The following is a 24,257-nucleotide window of genomic DNA, read 5'->3' as shown; positions in this document are numbered from 1 at the left end:
GTCCCCTTCCATCCCTCTCTCCCGCCCCCCCGCCATTTGTTTAACCAACACGGCCCTAATTAAAGCGTTTAATTAACCAACCCGGGCGGGGGTCCCATAGGACCTCTCTAACCACCCCCCTTGGATGGGGGGGTTCAGGGGGTCTGGAGAGGTGGAATCTCCCCGATGCTCGTTAGTCTTGGCTTAACGAAGAGTTGGGGCGCAGCTGGGGTGTCCCCCCAACCCCCGAGCTGCGCCCTGCCTCATCAATCACGGTCACCCTTAATTGGGGTCCCGGGGTTTCGGAGGCACCGGGGCCGGGGACAGCGAGCGGCGGGAAAAAAGAGAGATGGGAAAAGAGAGATCCCCGTCCCTCGGACTCAGCCTCAGTCCTTGGGGGATGCTCAGTGACGACGTGCGGAGCTCTGGCAGCCCAGGGGTGCTCCACACCAGGGACAGGGGGTGCCCAGCCCGGGGACGTGCTCGGCCCGGAGGGGCGAGCTCAGCTCCAGTACGACGGGAATGCTCCTCTCCAAGGTTGGGGGGCTAAACCTGACCTTTGGGATGCTCGGCCGCACATTTGGGGTCCTCGGGCCAGGGCAAATCCCGGCCGATGGGAGGGAGGGGTTGGAGGGTCCCGGCCCTGAGGGGTCTGAGGGGACCCTGCCCCGCCCACGCAGTGCCACGCCCACTTCGGGTGGTGCCGAGGCGGAGCCACGCCCACTCATAGACCACGCCCACTCACTACACAAACGGGGTGCCCGCCCATTTTATAACCGCGCCCACTACCCCATGCCCCGCCCCATTGCCGTCTTTGACCACGCCCCTTTCCACGGAACCACGCCCCCACCCCGCCAGACATGCTCTCCTTGCCATGACCACGCCCTCAGCCACGCCCTTTGCCCTCACGGTCCCGCCTCCTCTGGCACCGCCCCCAGTGCGCACCGCCCCCGCGCTGCCGGAAGTTCCTCCCCCAACCGCGCGTCACTTCCGCCCGCTCGGTGCGCACCCCCATCATGGCGGCGCCCTGCGGCTCCTCGCAGCTCCCACCGGCCGAGCCACCGCTCCGCGTCCCCAAGATGGAGGTGCTGTCGCCGGGCTCACCGGGCGCGCTCAGCGACGGCAACCCCAGCCTGTCCGACCCCTCCACGCCCAGCGGCGCCTCCCCGCTGGGCGCGGGGCCGGCGGCCGGCGGGGCCGCGCTGGGCGCCCGCGGCGGGGCCTCGCCCTCCGTCTCCTTCTCGCCCGGCGGCGCCGCCGCCGCCGCTGCGGCCGCCGCCTGCCGCGGGATGTCCTGGACGCCGGCGGAGACCAACGCGCTGATCGCCGTGTGGGGCAATGAGCGGCTGGTGGAGGCGCGGTACCAGCAGCTGGAGGGAGCGGGCACCGTGTTCGGCAGCAAAGCGCCCGGGCCCGCCATGTACGAGCGCGTCTCCCGCGCCCTGGCCGAGCTGGGCTACGAGCGCACCCCGTCCCAGTGCCGGGAGCGCATCAAGGTACCCTGGGGGGCGGCGGCGCGGCCCGGGACGGGAGGGGAGGGTGGGCCGGGGGTCCCCGTGCCCGCCCCAGGCTGGGTGAGCTGCCGGGGGTCGCTTCCCCGCAGAGCTGCTCTCCTGAGCGTTCTCTGCTCTGGGGCTGGGGCACCGCGTCCCGGGAGTTCAGTCCCTCGGGGTCTGTCCTGAGCATCCTCTGGCGCTGGCTCTGGGTGTCAGCCTGTCCTTTGGCCCTGGCTTTGGGAGCACCGTGTCCCCAGGGCTGGGCCTTTCGGGGTGTCCATGCTGCGGTTTTCTGGAGGTTCTCTGGCCGTGGCACGGTTGTCCCCAGCGCTGAGCCCAGCCCTTGCCCTGGCTGCAGGGTGTCCCATTGCCTGGCTCCCCTGGTTCCATTGGTGTCTCTTGGCTGCCACCTCCTCTGGATCCCTGCCTTGTCCCTGTGGCCTCCAGCAGCACCTTTGGGACACGGGCGCTGCTTCCCAGGGGCTCAGTTCCTCTCGTGTGGGTGGGCTGTGGCAGCATCCCATGGTGCTGGGTGGGGAGGGACACAGCATCCCAGTTGTTTGTGTCCCCTCATGGGGACAGCCCAGCAGGATCTTTCCCCTGGGTGTCCTCCTTTGGCCCCAAGTGCTGTGGGTGCTGTGCTTGGCTCTGTCCCCTCCTGTGTCCCCCAGCAGCCTCTGGCCATGAGGAGCTGGCTCTGGCTGCTCCCTGTACCCCCCTTGGGAAAACAGAGCTCCCAGTTCCCCCAGTAACAAGGGGTGGCTCTGGTTGCTCTTGCACTCCTGGCTCTGTCCTTTGCTGTGGAGTTGTTTTGTAGAGTCTGATGGCTCAACAGGAGCGTTCTGTGGCTTCACAGACCTCTTGAGTAATTGATAAACAGCCCCATGGGCTGTATTCTCCAGAGGGGCCTTTCCAGTTCCATCATTCCCTGGGAGAAAAGGGCTGGGTCTGGTTCCTGCTTTGTGCATCCTGCTTTTACAGAGAGGAGACGCCTGGATGATGTGGAAATGGCTGTGGGGTTTGAGTTTGTAAATGTGGATGATGTTTGGGAGGATGATTTACACACTCTGATCTCCCTCTGGCTCTGATTTCTCCTTTCCTGACCCATTAGGCTCCTGCAGCCAATTCAAATGCTGTTGGAGTGAGAAATAAATGTGTTGTTATTGCTGGGGCTCAGTGCACTGGTTGTTGCTCCCTTCCTCTTCCCATCCCTTAAAAACCCCTGCTGGGGCTGTTCAGGTGTGTACACCTGGGCTGCCTTTAATTTGCAAAATACATGGAATTAGGGATGCTGCAGCATCAGGAATGTCTGAGAGTGAGAGATTTCCACTTTGATCCCTGTTGATTAGAGCAGCCTGTCCTGGAAATAGATACTCAAAGCAAACCCACTTTCTACAGAAGTTTTGGGTTCTTGATGTATTTCCCTCATGTCTGTGTATTTGCTGCTCAGGGACCTTTTTCCCTTGAACACACCCAAATATTTTTGGAGAGGAAAGTTGCTGCCCTGCAAAGCCTCTTGGAGTCCCTCATTCACCAGGCAGCACTGACACAACCAGAGCACACAGCCTTGAGCCGTGGCAGGGGAAATACAGGTTGGATATCAGGAAAATGTTTTTCATAGAAAGAGTGATAAAGTTCTGGAATGTTCTGCCCAGGGAGGTGGTGGAGTCCCCATCCCTGGGTGTGTTTAGCAAAGCCTGGATGTGGCACTGGGTGCCAGGGTTTAGCTGAGGTGTTGGGGCTGGGTTGGACTCGATGGTCTTGAAGGTCTCTTCCAACCTGGTCATTCTGTGAATTTTCCTGGTGGGTCTCAAGTTGCTTGTTGCTTGAATCAGCTGTGAGCTTTGCCAGAGGCAGTTGTATGATGCAAAAGTTCTTTGAGGTGCTCTGGCTTTGTCCAATGGTTTTGGGCTGTGATGGAGTCAGTGCTGTCGAGGCTCCCAGCCCCAGTTTTGGGGTGTGCTGGCAGCTTGTGAGGTGTCATCTCACTGTCAGAGCAGCCCAGAACTCTTTGGGTTTGGATGGTGCTGTGGGATGGAGCTGATTTTGGGAGCATTTTGGTGACTCCCAGCAATCTGAGCTCCTTGCAGCTCTCCCACTTTCCCTTCAGAAGTGAGGCTTGAACACATCTTTGCCCCTGAAATGTTCAAGCTTGGAAGAAACCCATCAAACAGCAGAAAAAGAGCTCAAGGCTGATATTTATCACCAAGAGCAGCTCCTGACAGACCTGTTAGATGTTTCTAGATTGCAGAACATTGGGGTGGGCTCTCCTTCAACACTGTAATGCCCAGCTGGAAGGGAATTACCTGTGTTCCATCCATGAGTGCTCCTGTGCGCAGCCTGGCCTCTCATCAGGCCATGTGCAGGGGAAGAGCAGCTGCTGGAATGCTGCTGCCTCTGGCACCATCCACCCAAACTTTGCATATCCTGGATCCCCACAGTGAGAGCCTTCCTCAGCACAGTCCTCTGCAGCAGCGAAATGTGGCTTTTCCAAAGCCTTTGTGCTCTCAGTGGGTTTTGGCCTGGAATTGCTGGGAAATGAGCCCTTGTTGAGAGCTGTGAGCTCTCCTGGGTGTCAAGAATTTCCCGTGTTACAGGGATTATTGAGACAGTTGTGGTAGCTGTTACCAACCCTAAAGTCCCAGTTTTTGTAAGATTCCAGGCAGGATTGGCTGCTTGACATACCCATGGTCCACCACAAACAAAAGTTACTCCTGGATGTGGAGGGGTCATGCATGGATTCTTCTGAGATGGAGCAGGAGGAGTGTCATGTGCTGCAGGAACAAGAGGAGGGCACAGGCACTTGGGAATCCTCCACACTGAAAACAGGACTGGGGAGATGGGGATGAAGGAGCTGCATTGTTCCATTTATTACCCAAAATGTTCTGTGTTTCCATGATTTTGTAGGATACTTAATGCCCATCAGGGGACAGAAACTTGAGACTTTGCTGCTGGATAATAAATGGTGCTGCAAACATTCCAGGTTCAGGTGGTTTTTAAATGAATTTTAGATAAGGATGCCATACTGCTTTCCTTGGGAACTCCTGCATTCCCTGGACACAGCCAAATCTTGAGTCTCAACACCCAGTTGAGCTGGAAAGGAACAAGTCAGTTTGTAAGCAGAGTTTTCCAGTTGTATGGCATGGGTGCATTCTCTCTTAATTCAAACAGGGTGTGCAGAAAGGTCCCAGTGCAGATTTTTGTCCGTCTCTCACCATCTGCATGTGCTTTTCTGCACATCAGCAGCTGGAACAAGGCTGCTGTCAGGTTGGAGCTGCTCTGGAAGGGTCTGTTTCAAATTTAGGGACAATTTTGACATTTCAAATTTAGGGATTCACATGTAACTGCTCCAGCAGCTTTTGCTTTGGAAAGAGACCTTGAGTCTGACTTGGTGGCTCTGAGATTTGTGGCTTGGGTAGCTCTGCAGCTGGGAGCTGCAGGAAGAATGGAACATCTTGATTTCTGCCTGTTGCATTGCCAGAAGAGCTGTCTTGTGTGCCATAGCATCCTCATCCCTTCAAATCGTGTTCTGTCCTTAACCCTTGCTTGTTCAGTGACACTCTGTGTTCTTTCCATCCAGCCCCTTCCTATTCCCTGTGTTCCTGAGCAAGGATTTAGCCTGGTTTTCTATCCTGACACTCATCACCTTCCCACAGCAGCACATGCAGAGCTGTTTGTTTTCAGGTTTGACTTTAGAGCTGGGATTTTAAGGCAGGTGATGGAGTATTTGGCCAAACCTTGCTGGGATCCTGTGCCCTGCACTGGGTGATGCTGTTTTGACCAGGCAGCAGGAGGTTTGCTGGGACTTAAAGCACGGGAAAATGAGCCCTTGCCTTGAGCTGTGAAGCTGTTGTGTGAAGGCCACACAGCTTGGAGGTCACAGTCCATGTTCCATCAGTGTGCTGGAACTCCATCAATTCATCCTCTTCCAGCCACCCCAGGTGGCTGCAGGCATGGGATGCTCTGGGAGGGCACAGGTGAGCTCAGGTGCTGCAGTCAGAGCTGTATGAGGCAAGGGGTGTTTTCAGGCAGTAAAGGCTTGTTTTGTTTTAAAAGAATGCTCTTGAAATAATGGGCTCCAGTTGTTCTTCAATACCAGATTTTAAGCCTTTTTTTAAACCCATGGAAGATTTTCTGCTTCTCTTGCTTGCATCTGTATGGAAGGTGGATCAAAGATTTGTCCTCCTGATGGCACATTGCTCACTTGGGCTGAGAGAGCATTTCAGGGTAGAAATCCTCTGGCTGGAGAGCCTTTCCCCAGCAGAGACAAATCCCTTCTCAGAAGCTGCTGTTAAAACTAATTTCAGGGCATTTTTAAAGTGTCATTTCTTCAGCTCCTGCAGAAATGTGAGTTCTGCTTTTATTTTGCCTTTCCCAGAGTCAATGCCAACCCATTGATTCCAAGAGAAGCAGTTCCAACATCTTAACTCCTGACTGCAGGAATTCCCAAGTATCACTGCCAACCCAGTTCTGCTGTTGTTGGGGTTTTTTTTGTGTGTAGCAACTTCCTCCTCCCCCCAGATGGAGGTTTTGGTTGGGTTGTGGTTATCCACAAAAGTAATTTGTTTTTCAAAAGGAAAAGAAATACCTTGAAGATGCTGGTTGAGTGCTTCAGAAAGAACAAATCATGGATGGGAGTGCCACAAACCCACATGAAATGGGAAGGGATGGAAAATCACACCTGACTATCAGCTGTTGGTATTTCTTGCTTTAGGCAACACAAACGTGATGATGGTGAGGCTTGTTTGTAAGGGGGCTGTGGTTTTAGCTGCTCTGTGATGTAAACAATCTGTAAACCTTTCATGGAGTTGTTTTTTAAGGCAGGAAAAGCTGCTCCAGCTAAGCTGTTTCGGAAGCAATGCTTGCTGTGATCTAGTGTGAGCTGCTGGACGTGAGAGGATTTCAGCCAGAATTCCCTCCTTGGCTCCAGTGAGTGGAGGGGCTGTCTTTGTGATTCTGAAATGTCAAATGATGGAGCCTTGGTGCATTTCATGGCAACCTGCCAAGCATCCACCTTCAGAGCAACTTTGCCTTTGATCTGAGCTGACAAGGAGGATGGAGAGGGACTTTGTGCAAGGGCCTGGGGTGGCAGAGCGAGTGGGAATGTCTTCCCAGGGACAGGGCAGGGCTAGATGGGATATTAGGAAACAATTCTTCCCTGTGAGGCTGCTGAGGCCCTGGCATGGACTGTCCAGAGCAGCTGTGGCTGCCCCATCCCTGGAAGTGTCCAAGGTCAGGCTGGACAGGGCTTGGAGCAACCTGGGACAGTGGAAGGAGTTCCTGCCATGGCAGGAGGGTTGGAACAAGATGAGCTTTAAGGTCACTTCCAACCCAATTCTATAATTCTGGGTTTCTATTTCTTTTGAATGTGTTGTCTTTATCTTGAGTTTATCTCAGTCCCAGCTCCCCATCCCATTAACTCCCTGGGCTGTGATGTGTGGAGGGGTTCAGGTTACCTCCCCTTCTTCCCTTGGCTTAAATAGATTCAGATGTGCTGGGTTTTCCAGGCTGGGCTGTTTCTTGCCATTCCTTGAATCCCTCCCAGCAGCCCAGCTTCTCACTGGAGGATCTCATGTGCTCTGGTAGGTGGGAGCAACTTTTTGGTGACATTTACAGCAGGAAAAAATAAACCCTTCAGTGACAAAGAGCAGATTTAATTGTTTCAGTCCTTTGTGGGGTGGATTTGCTCTCAGCTGGGGTATTTGCAGAGTGCTGTTGTGCTGGTAAGAATCTGGCTTGAATTGCACATGCAGGACTGGTGTCTTTACAATCCAATGGCTTCTGCAGCTGTGTTGTGTGTCTATAATACTCTGGTCTGATCATTCTGGTGTACCTGGGCCACCCACTGCTCATTCCATGGGTGCACAATGATTCCCAGAGGGAGCTGGGAGGTTGTCCTGTTGAGACAGAAACAGTTGATGGTCAGGAGCTCATTGCAGGAGGACAGATTGGCAAAATTTGAGCATTAAATCTCATTTAGGGAGATTTGTGAACATTAAATCCTAGATGGGGCGCGCACAATTTTTTCCTGTAGTGCTCTCTGACCATGGAGGACTTGGGAAGATGTTAAAAAATCCTCCTGATTGTTGCACTGTGCTTCAAGCGCTGTCACGGGGCAGATTCCTGCTCACCTCCCTTTGCTGAGTGTGTAAATTTGGGGGCCAAGCAGACAAAGCTTTCTGGGCTGCTGTGGTCTCACCTGTTACTAAACCTTTCACCACTGGTGGTGAAAATTGGAGTTTGAGTCACTTTTGGTGTTTCAGTCCCAGCTTTTCCCATGGACTTAGGGATTGATCTCCTTGGTAACATTTTCACAGCACAGTTCAGGTGGTGTGCACATTCCTCTAGAGACCTGAGGATCACACACAGCTGGGACACTGTTGGATGTCAAGTGTTTTAGGGCTCTGAATGACACAAGCCATTTCCCTTGTGGTGCTGCCCATGTTGATGCTTTCTGCACTTCAGTGAAGCTCATTTTGGAGAGGTGTGATTTCCCTCCCACCTGTGGAATGATTTGTGCTGCTCTTCCTCTGCTGGATGGGCTTGTGGTCTCCCTCCACTCACTTGAGAGTGAGGACCAGCAGGGATTTGAGTCTGTGATCTCTCGAGGCTTGCACAGACGTGACTTCTTGAGTACATCTCAGACCTCTTTTCATCCAGGCTGCTGCAGTTTGGATTTTCCTTAAAAGTTTGGTTTTCTGAGTGATGTAATGATGTTTGTCCTGATCACAAGTAGATGCATGCAACTTCAAGTTTGATTTTTGGAATGAGCTTGTTGCCAAAGGCAAGGTGACCTCAGGTGTGGTTTTCGTTGCTCCAAAGTAAGTAATGTTTGAACAGGTCATGTCAGGAGCAGGTTGAAGCTCACTCAGGCATCTCATCCATTTAGGCTGGATATCAGGAAAAGGTTCTTTCCCCGGAGGGTGGTTGGGTACCTACACAGGCTTCCCAGGGAATGGTCATGGCACTGATCCTGCAAGAGCTCCAGGAGCATTTGGGCAACACCCTGAGACACAGGGTGGGATTGTTGGGGTATCTGGGCAGGGCAAGAGTTGGACTGGATGATCCTTGTGGGTCCCTTCCAGCTCAGGATATTCTGTGATTCAGTGATCTCTGCAAGATGAGCTCTGTCTGGAGGACCACCCACTGCATCCAAACTCTGTACAAAGTCCTTGGCTTGGTGAGGAGGAGGGTGGTGCTTCTCTGCCTTCTCAAGCTCTAACAAGTTCATTCCTATTGTTTTCATCCAGTTCTGATTTAAGAAAACCAGGAGCATCGAGAGACAGAGGTGCCCAGCTGCCAGCCTTTCTGCAGGCAGTGCTGGAGTCTCCTCTCTGGGGTCTGGCTCAATGAGCAGCAAATCCCTGCTGAGGGTCTGAGTTCCCTCAGCATGCTGATAGCAGCAAGCAGTGGAGCATCTTCCCAGGTTGTTGACTTGAGCCCACAGCACTGTGGGCTCTGTTGTCACAGCACCACATGTCACTGGTTTCCTCACCCTGATGGGACACAGCCTGTTAAACCCCAGCTTCACTCACTCTTGGCAAAGTCCTGTCTCATGGGGGCTGACCTCTGCAATTGGCTGTGGAGCTTCTGTAAATAATTCCTGTCCAGGCAAGAGGGGTTTACTTTGTATTATATTTAATTGTGATTTAGAAACTGGCAGTGGTGGCTGTGAGTTTTCGTTCGGTTCCAGCTCTCCTTAACAAAAACCTGAGTCTGCCCTTCCTCAACTGATATCCCCCTCCCTGTGTCTGCCAGGGTGACTTGGCTTCTTCATGCTCCAAAGAGAGCTTTGCTCTTACCTCAATCAAGACAATCAGCTTGTCTATACTTACCCCCAACCCTTCTCCCCTCTTGTGAGGGCATTCCCATCACTTTTCCTCTGTACCAGAGCCAAATCCTTCAGGAAGTCCTTGTGTGTTTGGGTAAATCGGGACACAACCAAGGCCTTGCTGTTTGATACAGAGAGAGATTCACTGTGACAGCCATCGTGTCCCCAGTGCTGTGCTTGGGGGCAGTGCAGATGTGCAGCCAGCTGTGGGGCTGGAGCCTTTGCAGACTGGGCTGCAGCAGCTCCTGGGACTGACCCTGAGCTCTTGGGCACCTGTTTGAGTGCTGGGCTCTCACGTTCTGCAGAGGGATATTCCTGTTTGGGGCCTCGTGCTGGAGATGCATTGATGTCATCAGCTGCCTTCCTGCAGTGCTGTGTGGCTCTCCCAAGAGTTTGAGGTGCTGCTCTTCTCAGTTTATTTTTGATAAACCGCAGAAATGGGGCTTGTTGAGGCAATACCCCATGTAAGTCTTGTGTTCTCCTGCCTTGCACATAGTTTTTAACCTAAAAGTTCATGAGCTGAAGTTATTGCACAGATTTGTTACCTTCTGCTCCCAGGAACTTAAAAATGGAGGCTTCAAGACCTTTCACTGTCCCCTACACCACTCCAGGCTTCAAAAGCTGTTTATTGTGTGCCAGTGTAGTTTCATCTTGTGTTTCCTGTGAGTATCCTGGCACGATGAGGGAGGGAGCTGTTTGGCACTGCTGTTCTTTATTCGGGATATAAAGCTGAGAACTCCTGTGCATTAAGTAAAAGAGCCTCTTTGAAGCTGAGTGTGGTGCTAGGTGGTGCTCTGGACCCCTTTAGGCTGCTATAAATGAATCAATTTAAAATGTGGACACAGCCACAGGCCACCAAACTGCTCTGCAGAGCCTATAGCTTCTCCCTGAGTAAGAGCCTGTCTCAGATCAGGGATCTGGAATTCCATGTTGGACGACCTCAGGTTTTATATAAAAAGCTTGCTGTGGTCTGGTCCTCCCTCATCTTATTTTTTTGCTGGGAGGAGGACCATGTCTGCAGCCTTCCTAAAGGTTTTTCTCATCCTCATCCTGCAGTTCCTGCAGAGCTCCAGGTTCTTCGGTGGCTTCACTTGTAGAGATGAGGACTCGTGAGTTAGAAATGGTGAGAAAATCCACAATGAGCTTTGTGACTGTCTCCTCCTTTGGTTTTCCTTATTATAAATTAAGTGGGGATAATGTGTGTTCGTGTTGCAGGCAGTGTTGCAGAACAATAAGCAAAAGCCTCGGTCTCTTCCAGTCTGAGCAGTCACTGGGCAGTGATCAGGTCTGTTTTCAGTTACTTGTCCTAAATTTCCTGCTTTCTGTATCTGTATCAATCTGTGTATGTGCACTTCAGGAACCACGGAGCAGGAGTTGAGCTGGACACCGGGAGGAGTAGAGGAGGTGCGTAAGAAAAAACAGATCTTAGATCTTGGAGAGCAGAGTAAAATGGTGAGAGAAAGGCTGAGGATTATAAAATGTCCAGGTTTCCTGAGGTCTGGAGCAATTATTTAGGTCTTACCAAGCTCTCTGAAGAAGAGAAGCCTGTGGACTTACATGAAGCAAAGCTGACCTGTGGTGTTTGGAGGGAACATCAGGAGAATTTGTAGGGGCTGCCTGTTGGAGAGACTGGGGAGAGCCTCCAAGAAGAAAGAGCTAGCAGGAATCTTGGTTCTCCAGCACACCAGACCAAGGAGCCACCAGCTGCTTAGCCACAGGCCCTTTGGTGCTTTGGAAATCCCTATATTTGAGATTATTTCCCTCAAATTTTAGGTTATTTGCTTGCAGAAGCAGAGGTAACACAGCAAGGTGAGCATCTGGGCAGTACCCCCAAAAGTATCTTCACCTTTAAGAGTAATGAGCAGTCACACTATTGCTCATTTATTTTCATCCCCCTTCCTGTGTTGCTCCCTTTAGTTTTTCTACTTGTGTGCATTGACTTGCTGCTCAATTATTTTGATAGTAAAATAAGCCAGATTGCAGCCTGACTGAAATAATTAATTACTACTAGGCTACAACCTACTGTGGGATCCTCCATAACCCCATTGGTGGGGAGAGATGTTTGAAGCACATGCTGAAAATAGGGTGTGAAAATAGAGTGGCTGAGGGTGTGGGGCATTCCCAGAGGGCTTGGCCAAGCGTAGGGATGCTTTGGAAACAGTTTCTTTCACTTGAAGGCTGCTAATAAATTCAGCTGGAGGCTCTAAATCCATGTTTAACTCCTAGGGATAAGCTGGCACAGGTACAAGAACTGGGGCCTGGGAAATAAATTTTAAAAAATCTAACTTGGGTGGGTTTTAGAGTATGGGAGTGAAATGACTTTGCCCTTACTGGTCAGTGAGATTTGAGCTAAAATGAGAGAAACTGGAGTGAGAAAGCTGAGTTCTAACAGCCAAATGTATCTATACCCCAGCCTGAGGGAGCCCTCTTTGCACCAGCAAATACCAACAGGTTTCTAGGCTGGGTTTTGGTGCTAGGTTACCACAGCAGGTTGTTTTCCACCCTGCTCACAGACAGAAAGTTAAAATGTGCTGGTCTCCATCCAAAGAGGCTCTGCCTGTTTATCCTGAGGTAGTCATGGCAAAAGTGGGAAGGGTTCCACCTTAAACCGTGGAATAACTCATGCCTGTTGTTGCCTGTGTGTTTATATGGGTTATTTTTTATTTTGTCTTGTTTTCGTGTGTTTTTGTTTAAAACAGCAGGGTAATACTGACTTGCTGCTTAGCGGTTTTGCTTCTGCCCCCAGGGCTCTGAATCTCAGGAGGAAACTGGTTAGAAATGTATCCCTTTGCTGCTGATGCTGTTAAACCAGTGTATGAGGAGCATTAGGTAGGTTCCAGCTTTCTGGAGTTTTAAAAGTTCCTTTCTTTGGGGGGAAAAAAACCAAATAGTTTTTGTAATGATGTGTCCATTACAGTCCTCCTGCAGAAAGCAAGGGAGCAGGACTAGTCCTTCCCAAATTAATGCCTCTCTTGATTTCTGGAGACAGCTTTACCATTCAAGTTAGAACCTCAGAAATCTGATAAATTAAATTTTTTAAAAAGTTAATGTTCTCTAGCAGTTTACCAATCTGAAAAAATACCAAAGACCCAGAAAACCTGGGGCATATAATTGTCTTTCAAAATCACAGCAGTGGTAGAATTAAAACCACACTGAGGGTTGTATAGAAAGTTTTAGTTTTTTTAGTTGTTGTCTTTTGCTCCAGATTAGAGGGAAAACATGGATGGAACCATAGGCTTATCCAGGAGCAGTGAAGTGGCTCAGCCCTTGATGTGGGATGTCAAAGGGATCACCAGAACTGGGTGAGGCTTTGGCACCTGTGTGGGAGGTTCTGCCCCAGCTCTGTTTGAGAGACTGCTCTTACCAAGCCACCTCAGTGCTGTTACTTACTTGATGCTTGATATCAAAGTCTGGGAACTGGGAGCATTATTGATTTGACCTCTTTTAAATTTCAGCAGCTTCACAAGAGACAGAGTGAGTTAGTAAGGAATGCAAAAATATGTAAGTAATAAATATTTTCCTAGCTGAATAGCTTAGGCATATCCATTTTGTACCTTGTGTCTTCTTACCAGAGTAAGGAAGGTTGGACTGTCTTTGCTTTTGGGGGAAATCTTTCTGTTTTCCTTTCTCTCTCCTCCCTGCTTTCCCCTCTCCACGTTGTGGGCACAACACCAGCTCTGCTTTCTCCTCCTTGTAGTAGGTGTGCATTTTCCTGGCTGATTGGTGTCTCTGACTGGGGGGCTCTTGGTATTTTTATTTTATTTTTTCCCTGCATCCATAGGAGATCCAGGGATTTTTTTTTTAAGTGAGAAAGAGAATAAATTACCCAAGTTAAATCTGAGGAATCTGTAGCTGCTACACAACTTGTCCTGTGTCATGGATGTTTACGCTAAGCGGGAATGTTGGATGTATATGATGCTTCCTGGTGGGTGTAGATTAATTTGGGAGCATTGCTTATGAACGTGGGGCAAATATGACCAACAGAAATAACCCCCAAAGCCCTCAACTCTGCCTGTGTGACTGTGTGTGAGTGCCTGTGTGCTCGTCCAGCCCCACAGCCCTGACTGAGCTGCTTCTCTCTCTCAGACCCTCCGCAGGTGCTACAGCCGCGTCAAGGAGCACGGCGTTGGCAAGAGGAAAAGCAGCTACACCTTTGAACAGCTGGAGCAGGTGTTTGGGCAGGGAGGATGGGACTCCCAGCCCTGCCAGCCTGTCCTCATCAACAGCAGTGGTCTGTACCAGGAGCTGGAGTCGGACGGCAGCACCATGGAGGAATACTCGCAGGAGGACTGGGGAAACCACAGTCAGGATCTTCACTGCTACCAGACCGGCGAGCAGGAGCTGGGTAAGAAGTCCCATCTTGGCACATCTCCCTTCCTGGGCCTCACCTGTGCTCCTGGGGATGTGGCACACACACATCTCTGTACCAGCTTTCACCTCTGGGACAGAATGTGCTCATGGTGTGTGACAGTGATTGCAGGGGTCTCAGGATGAGAGAAGAGACGAGGATCTGACTCCATGTTTCAGAAGGCTTGATTTATTATTTTATGATATATATTATATTAAAACTATACTAAAAGAATAGAAGAAAGGATTTCATCAGAAGGCTAGCTAAGAAGAGAAAAAGAATGATAACAGAGGCTTGTGACTGACTGAGACAGTCCAGACAGCTGGACTGTGATTGGCCATTAATTAGAAACAACCAACATGGACCAATCACAGATGCACCTGTTGCATTCCACAGCAGCAGATAACCATTGTTTACATTTTGTTTCTGAGGCCTCTCAGCTTCTCAGGAGAAAAAATCCTAAGGAAAGGATTTTTCATAACAGATGTCTGTGACACACAGTGCCAAACATGTCCTTGGGGAGAAAAGGGACAGAAATTCCTCACTTAATCAAAAGCAAACCATGGATCAGGACTGGAGGAAAGAAGGGCTGTTAGCCCAGAAACAGCAGGGGTGACACCTTCTCTGCCTGTCCTTTCACTCCCAGTTTTACTTTCCCTCTTGGGATTCAGGAGATATTTTCCCTCCCAGTGGGACCTGGGTGTTACCATTCAAACATCATTTGCTTAAATTGTGAACAGGGCTTCAGCCTGCTGCTGGTAACACCAACAACTGTAAAAAATGTTGCTCTTTCTTATTTACCTTGATATACTGGTATTAAACATGTCCATATATCTATATCCAGAGGTGTGGCCTCTTTTAAATGAAAAAATAACAAGCAAGCTCACGCTTGTTGTTTGAGACCTAAACCAAACTCGTCCATGTGCTTTTCTCGCCTGATTTTTTGCTGTCTCTGCCTAAAAGTCAATTTTTAAATTAACTTGGAGGTTTAATTGTTGCTCATGGCTTTTTGAACTTTGTTAAACAGATCAGGGTACCACATCCCTGATAGAAAGCACACTCCAATCTGAGCAGTTCTGGGAAGAAGTGGGTTTCTTGAGGCACATTTCTCTCAAGTTACTCCTCTTATGGGTGTGTGTTCCTCCCTTGCCTGAGCGGGGTTTCTTTCACAGCAGGAGCTTTAAGGTGATCAGATCCACTGAGGATGCAGGTGAAGGAGGTGAATTGTATAAAGGCTTTTTTTCCCCATTTATGGGATGAAAGAGGGAGAGGAGATGCAGTTGGGTATCTGTACACATCTGTGTTTGGGGGACTGGTGAGTCAGGATGCTTTGGAAGAGCCTGAGATCGCAGTTTAATGTTAAAATTTGCAAGTTGGCTGTTAACCACATTCCAGTTCCTCAGACTCCTTCCCTGGGGGATTTAAAAGTCAGAAACATGTGGGAGAGAAACAGTGGGGAGAAGAAAACGTTACAAAACGTATGTAAATGATGGCTAATTCTGTCTGGTGTGGCTTGTTGTGGTGAGTCAAGCTGGGATCTCCTGGTTTGTCACCAGTTTCGGGGACATTTGCGTGAGCTCGGGCTGACGGTGCCCTTCACGCTCAGAAGTTGTGAGCAAAGCACTTGGCACACAAGGTCTGAATTGAACACAGATGCAGTTCTGCTGCTGCTTCCTCTTGAAATGTGCCATTAGAAGCAGAATTGCTTTTACTTATTTTTTTCCTTGAAACAATGTAGTTTGCAATTCTGTCAATGTGTGATTTAATAGATGGGACTGGAGCCTTGTCCATGAAGGGTTTTGAGAGAGATTCAGATCTTAAATGACCATATCTCTTCCAAGTTAAAGAAAAACTCAATCAATTACAGAGGGTGTAGGAACTGGAGCTGTCTCATGCAGAACTCCAGCAGACTGCCTGGCTTAGGAACTCAGATTTATTTTTTATTTAATTTCAAGCTCTTAAAAAAAAAAAGCCCTAAGAACATTATTTAAAATCTAATTATGTCTTGGAATTTTACCTTTCAGATGAAATGCCTACCACGAAAAGAACATTAAAGATAAAACAGGAATCTTCAGAAGACACGCAGTAAGTAATTTATGAATGTTTTACCCTGGAATGTATTTCCCTGGGGATAATGTGCAGGAGGGGAGGATATTTGAAACTTCTGTTTATAATTATAAATACATTGTGAAAGACTATTCATTCAGTTGAATCTGCTTTATGCATTATTCCCATTACCTCAGAACAGCTGAAAAGCTTCACAACTCTGTTTCTCCTCGGCTTTGCCATTCAGCAAACAAAACGAGACTTACTACATGGATGTGAGGACTGAAACCATGGATAGAATCCACAAGAAGAGCTCCCTTCTGTGGTGGGAAAGCATGCCAAAGCTTGGGAGTCTCTGACTTTCATTTTTATAACTTTCCAGACCTTACTGGTAACCTTTTGGCTGGGTTTAATCTAGCAGACACTGGAGCCTTTTGAATGCTTTGAGCATGCGACTCTCCCTTGCCTCTCCAACAATAACACAGAGCATTCCCAAAAATGAAAGGAATTGTGCTGTATTTACTCTGTCCAGGGCAGCTTTCTGCCAGCCTTTAGGGGTGGTTGTGGGTCTGTCTGCACTGGGAGTGAGCGCAGGCTCACTGATCCTTTGGGGTTCCCCACAGGAACTCCCACACCAGTGGGTTTTAGTGTTACTGGGATTTTCCATGGTAGAAAATCAGCTGCTGTAGGGTAGGAGGTCACCAGCACTGGGAACAGCAACACAACATCCCTAGTGAGCCATATAGAACAGAGGCTTTGTACTGTAACTCAGTGAAAAAAAAAGTCTCTAAAAAATGTAACATAAATATAAATAAGTAAAAAGAAATAAATGTAAAATAAAATAACTTAAGGAAAGAAAAATAATTTTAAAAGAAAAATAATTAACAAGAAGCTTCCATGGCAGTGGTGTGGCTTCATCAGACCCCTCACTTCAGGTGGATATTTACATAGCCAAAGGTGACTTTTTTTCCTTCACATGGAGCAAATTCATTTTAACAACTCAGGGACAACCTGGAGAAAAATAGCTTTTCTCAGTAAAAACTTTGTTACTGCCACTTTGAACAGTTTCTTCATGCTGTTCTGGAATAATTTTACCTTTAAGGAACTCTGTAGCAAATAATCCTGAATTTTCTGAGGTGAAGGCTTGGACCACATGAATCTTCTCTTCCAAGTTTTAATGTGTGCATGAACAGCTGAATTAGATTTTGGTAAATGAGACCTTTTAAAGTTTTATGTTCATTTTTCCCCACGAATTCCCTCTAAAATGCAGTGGAGTCTCTGAACTCTGGGGCATTTTGTGAAGCCAGTGATAAACTCATCCTACGTGCAGAGTGGAAGCACAGAGCATTTTCCAATGCACAGATTTGCTAAAAGCTGCTTTTCCCCTTGTCTGTGAGGAGAAGGAACTTGTAAACTCTGACTCAGTAGGTTAAAAGCAGTCAGAAGATGCACAGCTGATACAAAGATAAGCTGGGTATTTATTTATTATCTTAAAAAAATAAAATTTCATCTAAAAGCCGGGGTAGATAAATAGTTGTCAAACTCTTCCACCTCCTTGCACGGCATTTTGAAATGCAGATAGCCTACTTCAAAGTTGGGTTCATCTGCCTTCTTGGTCAAGGGCAGATTTTCAGCAGAAATTGTTTCCAGAAATCATTCCAATCCTGGTGAAACTTGTGGTGTGCTTTTGGACATAGAGAAACAGAATTCTAGATTGGTTTGAGTTGGAACAAACCTTAAAGCTCATCTCATTCCAACCCTCTGCCATGGCAGGGATGCCTTCCACCATCCCAGGCTGCTCCAAGCCCCATCCAGCCTGGCCTTGGGCACTGCCAGGGATCCAGGGGCAGCCCCAGCTGCTCTGGGCACCCTGTGCCAGGGCCTGCCCACCCTCACAGGGAACAATTCCCAATTCCCAATATCCCATCCATCCCTGCCCTCTGGCACTGGGAAGGCACACCCCTTGTCCTGTCACTCCATCCACTGTCCCGAGTCCCTCCCCAGCTCTCCCTGGAGCCTTCTCCAGATAAACACCCCCATCTCTCCCAGCCTGGCTCCAGAGCAGAGGGGCTCCAGCCCTTGGAGCAGCTCCATGGCCTCCTCTGGGCTCCTCCAGCAGCTCCAGCTCCTTCCTGTGCTGGGACCCTCGAGCTGGAGGCAGCTCTGCAGGTGGGGTCTCACCTGGGGGGCAGAGGGGCAGAATCCCCCCTGCCCTGCTGCCCAGGCTGGGGATCAGCCCAGCACAGGGGGGTTCTGGGCCAGGGCCTGTCCAGCTCTCCCCCACCTGCACCCCAAGGGCTTCTCCCAGAGCTGCTCTCCATCCCTTCATCCCCAGCCTGGATTGAGCCTGGGGGTTGCCCTGGCCCAGGTGCAGCACCTGCCCTTGGCCTCGTTGAACCTCATGAGATTCCCCAAGGCCACTGACTGAGCTTGTCCCAATCGCTCTGGATCCCAGGCTGTCCCTCAGTCATGGAGCAGGAGCTCAGGGAAGGCGAGCACGTTGCTGCAGGTGCCAGTGCAGGTCTGTGTGAGAGCCAAGAGCTGTTTCAAACCCCACCAGTGGTGTCTCGTTCTCTCCTCAGATCCCCAAGGACCCAGCCCAGCAATGGCTGTGGGAACTCCCTGCCCTGGGCAGTGCTGGGTTCATGTTGGTGCAGTTTGCTTGTGCTCATAACAGGAAGTTTTTGCCATCAGCCCATGTAGCCAAGTGCTGTGGGCACGGGAATGGATGTGAGCAAAGGAGAAAGCAAGGGATAGGGAATGTCTGGACCAGGTTCCCCAAGTACCAATTAATAAATATGGTTGGGTGAAGGAGGGCTGGATGAAGATAAGGTGTAACAGAGCCCCAAAACACTGAAAGAGTTGGGGAAAAGCGAGTTATACATCTGGGAGGAAAAAAGGCCAATTGTAGCTTTAGGGATTTAGTGGGCATCCTATGGATAGCTTTTAGTTACAGCACGTGTACAACCTGCCTGGGTGTCAGAGGGCAGATATCCCATCTCCTCTGACCTTCCCAACAATGTGGGACAGCACAGCTGTCCCCACTCAGGCACTGTGCCCCCAAGTGACACAGAGAGAGCCATGGGCTCCTCTAGGGGGACATGGTAAAGGTGCTGCAAAGACCAGAGCCCCTGTGCTCTGGAGCCAGGCTGGGAAAGCTGTGAGTGTTTACCTGGAGGAGAGAGGGCTCCAGGGAGAGCTCAGAGCCCCTGCCAGGGCCTAAAGGGGCTCCAGGAGAGCTGGAGAGAGACTGGGGACAAGGGATGGACGGACAGGAGCCAGGGAATGGCTTCCACTGCCGGAGGGTTAGATGGGATATTGGGAAAGAATTCCTCCCTCTGAGGGTGGGGAGGCCCTGGATCCCTGGAAGTGTCCAAGGCCAGGCTGGACAGGGCTTGGATCAACCTGGGATGGTGGAAGGTGTCCCTGTCTGTGGCAGGGATGGGAATGAGATGAGCTTTTTTAGGTCCCTTGCAGGCCAAAGTGTTCTGAGTCTGTGACACACAGGGGCTTCCCACGTTTCAGTTTGTTTTTGACAGTGTGGGAAGCAAAGGGCAGTAGGTAACCTGTGTCCATGTCCCATCCTCCATCAGGATGCTCCTTCCCCATGTCAGCTCTGCTGTTGCCTGCCCTTGGCTGTTGTCTCCAAATCAACTGTTTTGAAAAGTGCAATACTACTTAGAGACTTTGAGAAGTGGTTTGATTCTCTGCTGGTTTTGGGAAGATGAACTAGAGAAAGCTTGTGGATCTTCACTGCAAGCAGCTGTTCTGGGCCCTTTGAAGTCTGCCTTAGAACAAATTTGCGCCTACTCTTGTCTCAAGTCTTTCCTCATTTGAATTGCAAAAGCTTCCAAGGAGGAAGAAATGCAGGTCCCAGACTCCAGCAGGGAGGTGATGGTTTGATGATGAGGGAAAATCCAGCTCTAGGGCACCTTCTGCAGCTGAAAAGTGAGATTGTCCTGAGACCCACAACAGGTTAAACCCTCTGCTCAGCTCTCACTGTCCTCCTGAAAAATGAATCATATTAACAATAAAAATAAAGCAAATACAAAAGTCCATGTTTAATAAATAATTTTAAATTGTTGAATGAATGAAAATTACATTTGAAATTAATAAGTAATGAAATAATAGTAATTTTACTGCTGATGGTACCTTTGCTTGGCTAAGTTGTCAAGATCCTGGATACAGCCTGGGAATGCAAAGCTCAGCCAAGTCGGGTCCTGCCAAAAGCGAGAAGATGCTAAACCTGAGTAGCAGAACTCCTTAAAATTCATTTTTCCCCTGTTCTCCTCTGTGCTGGAAGCAGTAGGTTCCTTGTGGAAAGCCCTTCTCAGTCTGCTGCTGAAGCTCTGCTCCCATGCAGTGATTCCCATTCGTGCAGGAGCAGTTGCAGTGACTAATGCAGCCCAGCTCGGGTCTGGGTTGTGCCGAGCTAAACCAAGCAGAATATTTATAGTGCACTTAATAAAGGTGGGGGCTTTGCTTTCATTCCTCACTCTGCTCCTCAGCTGTTGAATGAAAACCTGCCCACGCTGTGCTCTCCTGTCTTTGCCTTGGGAAGGGAATAACTGGAGCTCAGCTGCTGTCAGGAGTGGAGTGTGTGTGCCGGTGCTGAGACACCGAGGTGTGCTCCAGCACTGCCCTGTCCCCTTGGCTGTCCTACCCCCTTGTGCCCAGAAGGTAAACTTGCACTTCCAAAAGCCTCAAAAAGATATTTTCCAAGCAGGGCAAAGCATCAGGGAAGCTTTAAATGAGTTTTGCCACAGTGTTTGAGTAAATGGAAATGGATTTGGGGTAAACACGCATTCTTCTTGTCTGAGATTTCTCTCTGTCGCTGCTGGGTAGTGGAACTGACTCAGGAATAACTTGCAGTAAGAAACAGAACTTCAGTGCTGATGGAATCAATCTTTTTAAGAACCCCTGGCACAGACAGGACTCTGCTTGTCCAGCCTGTTCCTCCTCAGTGCTTTAGAAACTCAGTTGCACTTCAGTTGTGGTGGAAATGTACTTCCCAAAATGCCTTTGAAGGTCTTTTCAGGGAACTTCTGACATGGTTGGTGCTACAAGGCAGGTGAGGTTGATGAGGTGGTGATGGATGTGGTGCTGGTGTCACTGTGAGGAGGGAGCTGTCCCAACCTGGATGCTCAGAAATGCTCAGGGGGGCTTGGACAGCACAGGTGAGGTTTGCAGGTGGTGTGCACCAACCATCAGATGTCAAACCAGAGCTCTGTGTCCTGAGCCCAGAGGCCTCCATCACCTGCAGGACACCCAGCAGTTGGAGAACCTTGCCAGAATCATGTGCCTTGTAGTTAGACCAGTAAAAGGTATTTTGGGATGAAAAGCTCTAAAGTGGGGCCTCTCCAGCCCCACAGGATAGCTCTGCAGCTCCCAGTCCAGTTTTCTTTGAACCCTTACACACATTATGATGGAAAAAGACCATAGGGATTTATTGGGCAGGAATGCATCTGCCACAGTCAGCCTTGGTTGTGGGGTGTTGTATCTGCTCTTAGAGGCTTCATGTCCCTCACCAGTCTGATGCTGGACTCCATTGGGAAGCTGTTGGGAAGGGCTGGTTTTAGGGAGTTCAAGTGATCTTGAGGAACCTGCAGGAGCAGGGAAATTGTGTGTGCCCTGCACAAGACCTGTGTCACCTGGTACAGTATATCCTCCTGGTGGGATGTGGAAGGGAAAAAAATCCTCCTGGAAGTGCAGTGGCCTCCACAGTTCAGCTTTCCAGATGTGGCACAATGAATAAAGGAAGGAGAGTTGCATGGAAAGATCTTTTACATCCCATTTGTTGGAGCAAAGAGGTTTCTCTGTTAGCAAACGAGTTGCATTATCTTCTACAGCTTTGATTATAGGACAATAACTTCCCAAATTAGGAGTTCTCCCTACCAGCTAATTACACCCTAATGGTCTCATTTATCCTGGAGGAAGCTGTTCCAGCTCGCTGCAGGTGCACACAGATGTTCTCTCCTGATGTAAACCCTTCTCTGAAACCTTGCTGCTGGGAGTGAAAACACATTTTTGGGGATTTCTTAATTGGCTGTCTGGAGGGATTGCCACTGTCCATCCCACAGCATCTGGGGTGTATGTGGAAGCCTCTTCTGCTCCAGGGGTTTGGTCCCTTGGGCTGTGCTTCTACCCCAGTACTGAGACAGAGCCCTTGGGAGTGGCTTCATGCTCCCATTGGGGTTTTTACAATTACAGTCCCATTTGCTGGCATTAATTTGAGGATAACAACGAGGCAGAAGTGTTTTGAGTGGCAGTTGTGAGTTTGGGATGCAGCTCATGAACCATGTGCCGACAGAAGCGCAGGATTGTAAGGCATGACCCAGTAGTTAAGTGTGTGTTTATTCAGCAGTGCCAGATAGATGCTTTCTTGGAGATGCTTTGATATCAGGAGGAGTTGGGGTTGGGTTTGTTTTTGTTTTGTCAAGATTAATTTAAAATTCCCCCATCAGGACAATGTTTACAACCTATAAACTGCCCCAGAAATGTAGTAGTAAGAAAAGTCAGGCAAGAAAGCTGATGGGGATTAATATTTTCTGAATGTTGGTGCATTCCCTGGGAAAGCTTTCAGCTCTGATGCCTTTATCCTTCTTTCCCTGTTTCTTAATTTCCAGGAAGCGTGACGTCATGCAGAACATTATGCAAATCTTGGAGTCGGTCCAGTTGAAGTGGGAGCTGTTTCAGAGCTGGACGGACTTCTCCAGGCTCCACCTTTCTAACAAACTGGCCATTTTTGGCATTGGGTACAACACCCGCTGGAAGGAGGATATCCGTTACCACTACGCAGAGATCAGCTCCCAGGTGCCCCTGGGCAAGCGGCTCCGGGAATATTTCAACTCGGAAAAACCAGAGGGTCGGGTGATCATGACCCGAGTACAGAAAATGAACTGGAAAAATGTTTATTACAAATTCCTGGAGATCACCATCAGCGAAGCCAGATGCTTGGAGCTGCACATGGAGATCGACTGGATTCCCATCGCTCACTCCAAGCCCACTGGAGGGAACGTGGTGCAGTATTTATTACCAGGAGGGATCCCAAAAAGCCCTGGCCTGTACGCCATTGGGTATGAGGAGTGCCACGAGAAGCTCCCCTCCCCTCTGGCTGAGCACCGGGCACCCGACCCCGGCAATGAGACTCCAGGGGAGCTCGAGGTGCCCTCCCCACAGGCCTCCCTCCGGGTGGATATGGAATCTGCCCGGATTATCTATTGTTACCTCGGCATCGCTGAGGTCCGGACTCTCCAGCAGTGCCTGTTTTTACACTTCCAGGCAAACACCAAAACCTTCAGCAAAGATTGGGTCGGGATCAACGCCTTTTTATCTCAGAACTGCGTCGTAGAGCCCGGTGTCTCACCCAAATCCATCTACATCAAATTTGTGGAAGTGGAGAGGGATTTTCTGTCTGCTGGCTCTTTGGTAGAGTGCCTGGAAAAAGCCATCGGGTACCCCTTAAAATTCAACAACTGAGTCTCGTCCTTCATAAGGATCAGGGCTTTGCGCCCCGTTTTCCATCTCACTCGGATCCTGTCCGTTCCCACCGGGGCACGAGGACTTTTCCGCCTGGCAGCGCCATGGGGCCGCGGGCGCTCCCCTCCCGCCGGGCCCGGCTGCGGGGCCGGGAGCAGCGCCCGGCCCGCGGGACGGCCCTCGGTACATTCCACATGGGACAGTGCGCACGGCGTTTTCATACCGCAACTGAGGGGTTGGTCTTTCCTTTATTCCACAGTGTCTCATTTGGATGCATCCGTCTCTAAGTGTTACTCTGGATCTGACTCAGTAAGCAATAGATAACGGCGAGGGAAACCCCAACTCCCGGCCCGGGGACTGTTTTTCAAAGCCACCCTTAGATATCTTGTATATAATTTAGAACTTCACTTTTTTCACCATCGAGTGTTCTCCTCTCTCCAAACAGTGTTGCCTGCGAAGACTTTGGGTTCCGTGACGTATTCCACATCCTTAGTAGCGTTGCCATATCTGCTTTTATTTTATTTTATTTTATTTTATTTTATTTTTATAACATTAAAATAATTCCTGGCTTTTTTATTTTTTCTTTATTTTTTTTCCTCATCAATTTTTCCCTATTTTTCTCTTTACTGTCTTTTTTTAATCACTCTTTTTTCTCTTATTTTTCTCCTTTTTCTCTTCTTTTTCTTTTTTCTCTATTCCTCTTTTTTCTTTTTTATCTTCTTTTTATCTTGCCATTTTTGTTTGTTTTTTTAAATTTAATTTCTTTATCACTTTCCTTTTTTTTTCTTCTTTTGCTTCTTTTAATTTTTTTTTTTTATTATTTCTATTTTCACTTTTTACCCTTTTTTTGTCTTTTCTTCTTCTCCTTTCCGTTTCCTTTTTTTTTTTTTTTTTTTTTCTTTCAATCGAGTTCCAAAACTCTCTGTGAGAACAACTTGGCAGCTGGGAAAAAACAATGATTATTTTTATTTGTTTTGTTGTTGACCCATTGCTTATGGATACAATCAAAGCTGTGAGAAGGGGAAGGTGGGGAGGGGGAGGGAGTGGGAGGGGGGTGGGGGAGGACGCATTTATGCCT

The 24,257-nt window shown here is 49.2% G+C and overlaps 1 protein-coding gene across 3 annotated transcripts; it reads left to right on the top strand.

Moving 5' to 3' along the window:
* The first annotated feature begins 981 nt into the window (after positions 1–981).
* Positions 982–23,785, top strand: MSANTD2 (Myb/SANT DNA binding domain containing 2). Of its 3 annotated transcripts, XM_030965084.1 has the most exons (5): positions 12,107–12,135; positions 12,765–12,807; positions 13,393–13,651; positions 15,679–15,739; positions 22,327–23,785. In XM_030965084.1, exons 2-5 carry the CDS (start codon positions 12,796–12,798, stop codon positions 23,177–23,179), a joined length of 1,185 nt encoding a protein of 394 aa, XP_030820944.1. In that variant the 5' UTR covers positions 12,107–12,135; positions 12,765–12,795; the 3' UTR covers positions 23,180–23,785. The 3 variants fall into 3 exon arrangements, with proteins under 3 accessions (XP_030820943.1, XP_030820944.1, XP_030820945.1); XM_030965083.1 differs by lacking the exons at positions 12,107–12,135; positions 12,765–12,807 and adding an exon at positions 982–1,475; XM_030965085.1 differs by lacking the exon at positions 12,107–12,135 and having other exon boundaries at positions 12,383–12,807.
* The last annotated feature ends 472 nt before the right edge of the window (positions 23,786–24,257 follow it).

Source organism: Camarhynchus parvulus, chromosome 24, assembly GCF_901933205.1.
Source record: "Camarhynchus parvulus chromosome 24, STF_HiC, whole genome shotgun sequence".
NCBI lineage: Eukaryota > Metazoa > Chordata > Aves > Passeriformes > Thraupidae > Camarhynchus > Camarhynchus parvulus.
Note: the sequence above shows the minus strand (reverse complement) of the source record. Positions and strands in the feature narration are given on the sequence as shown.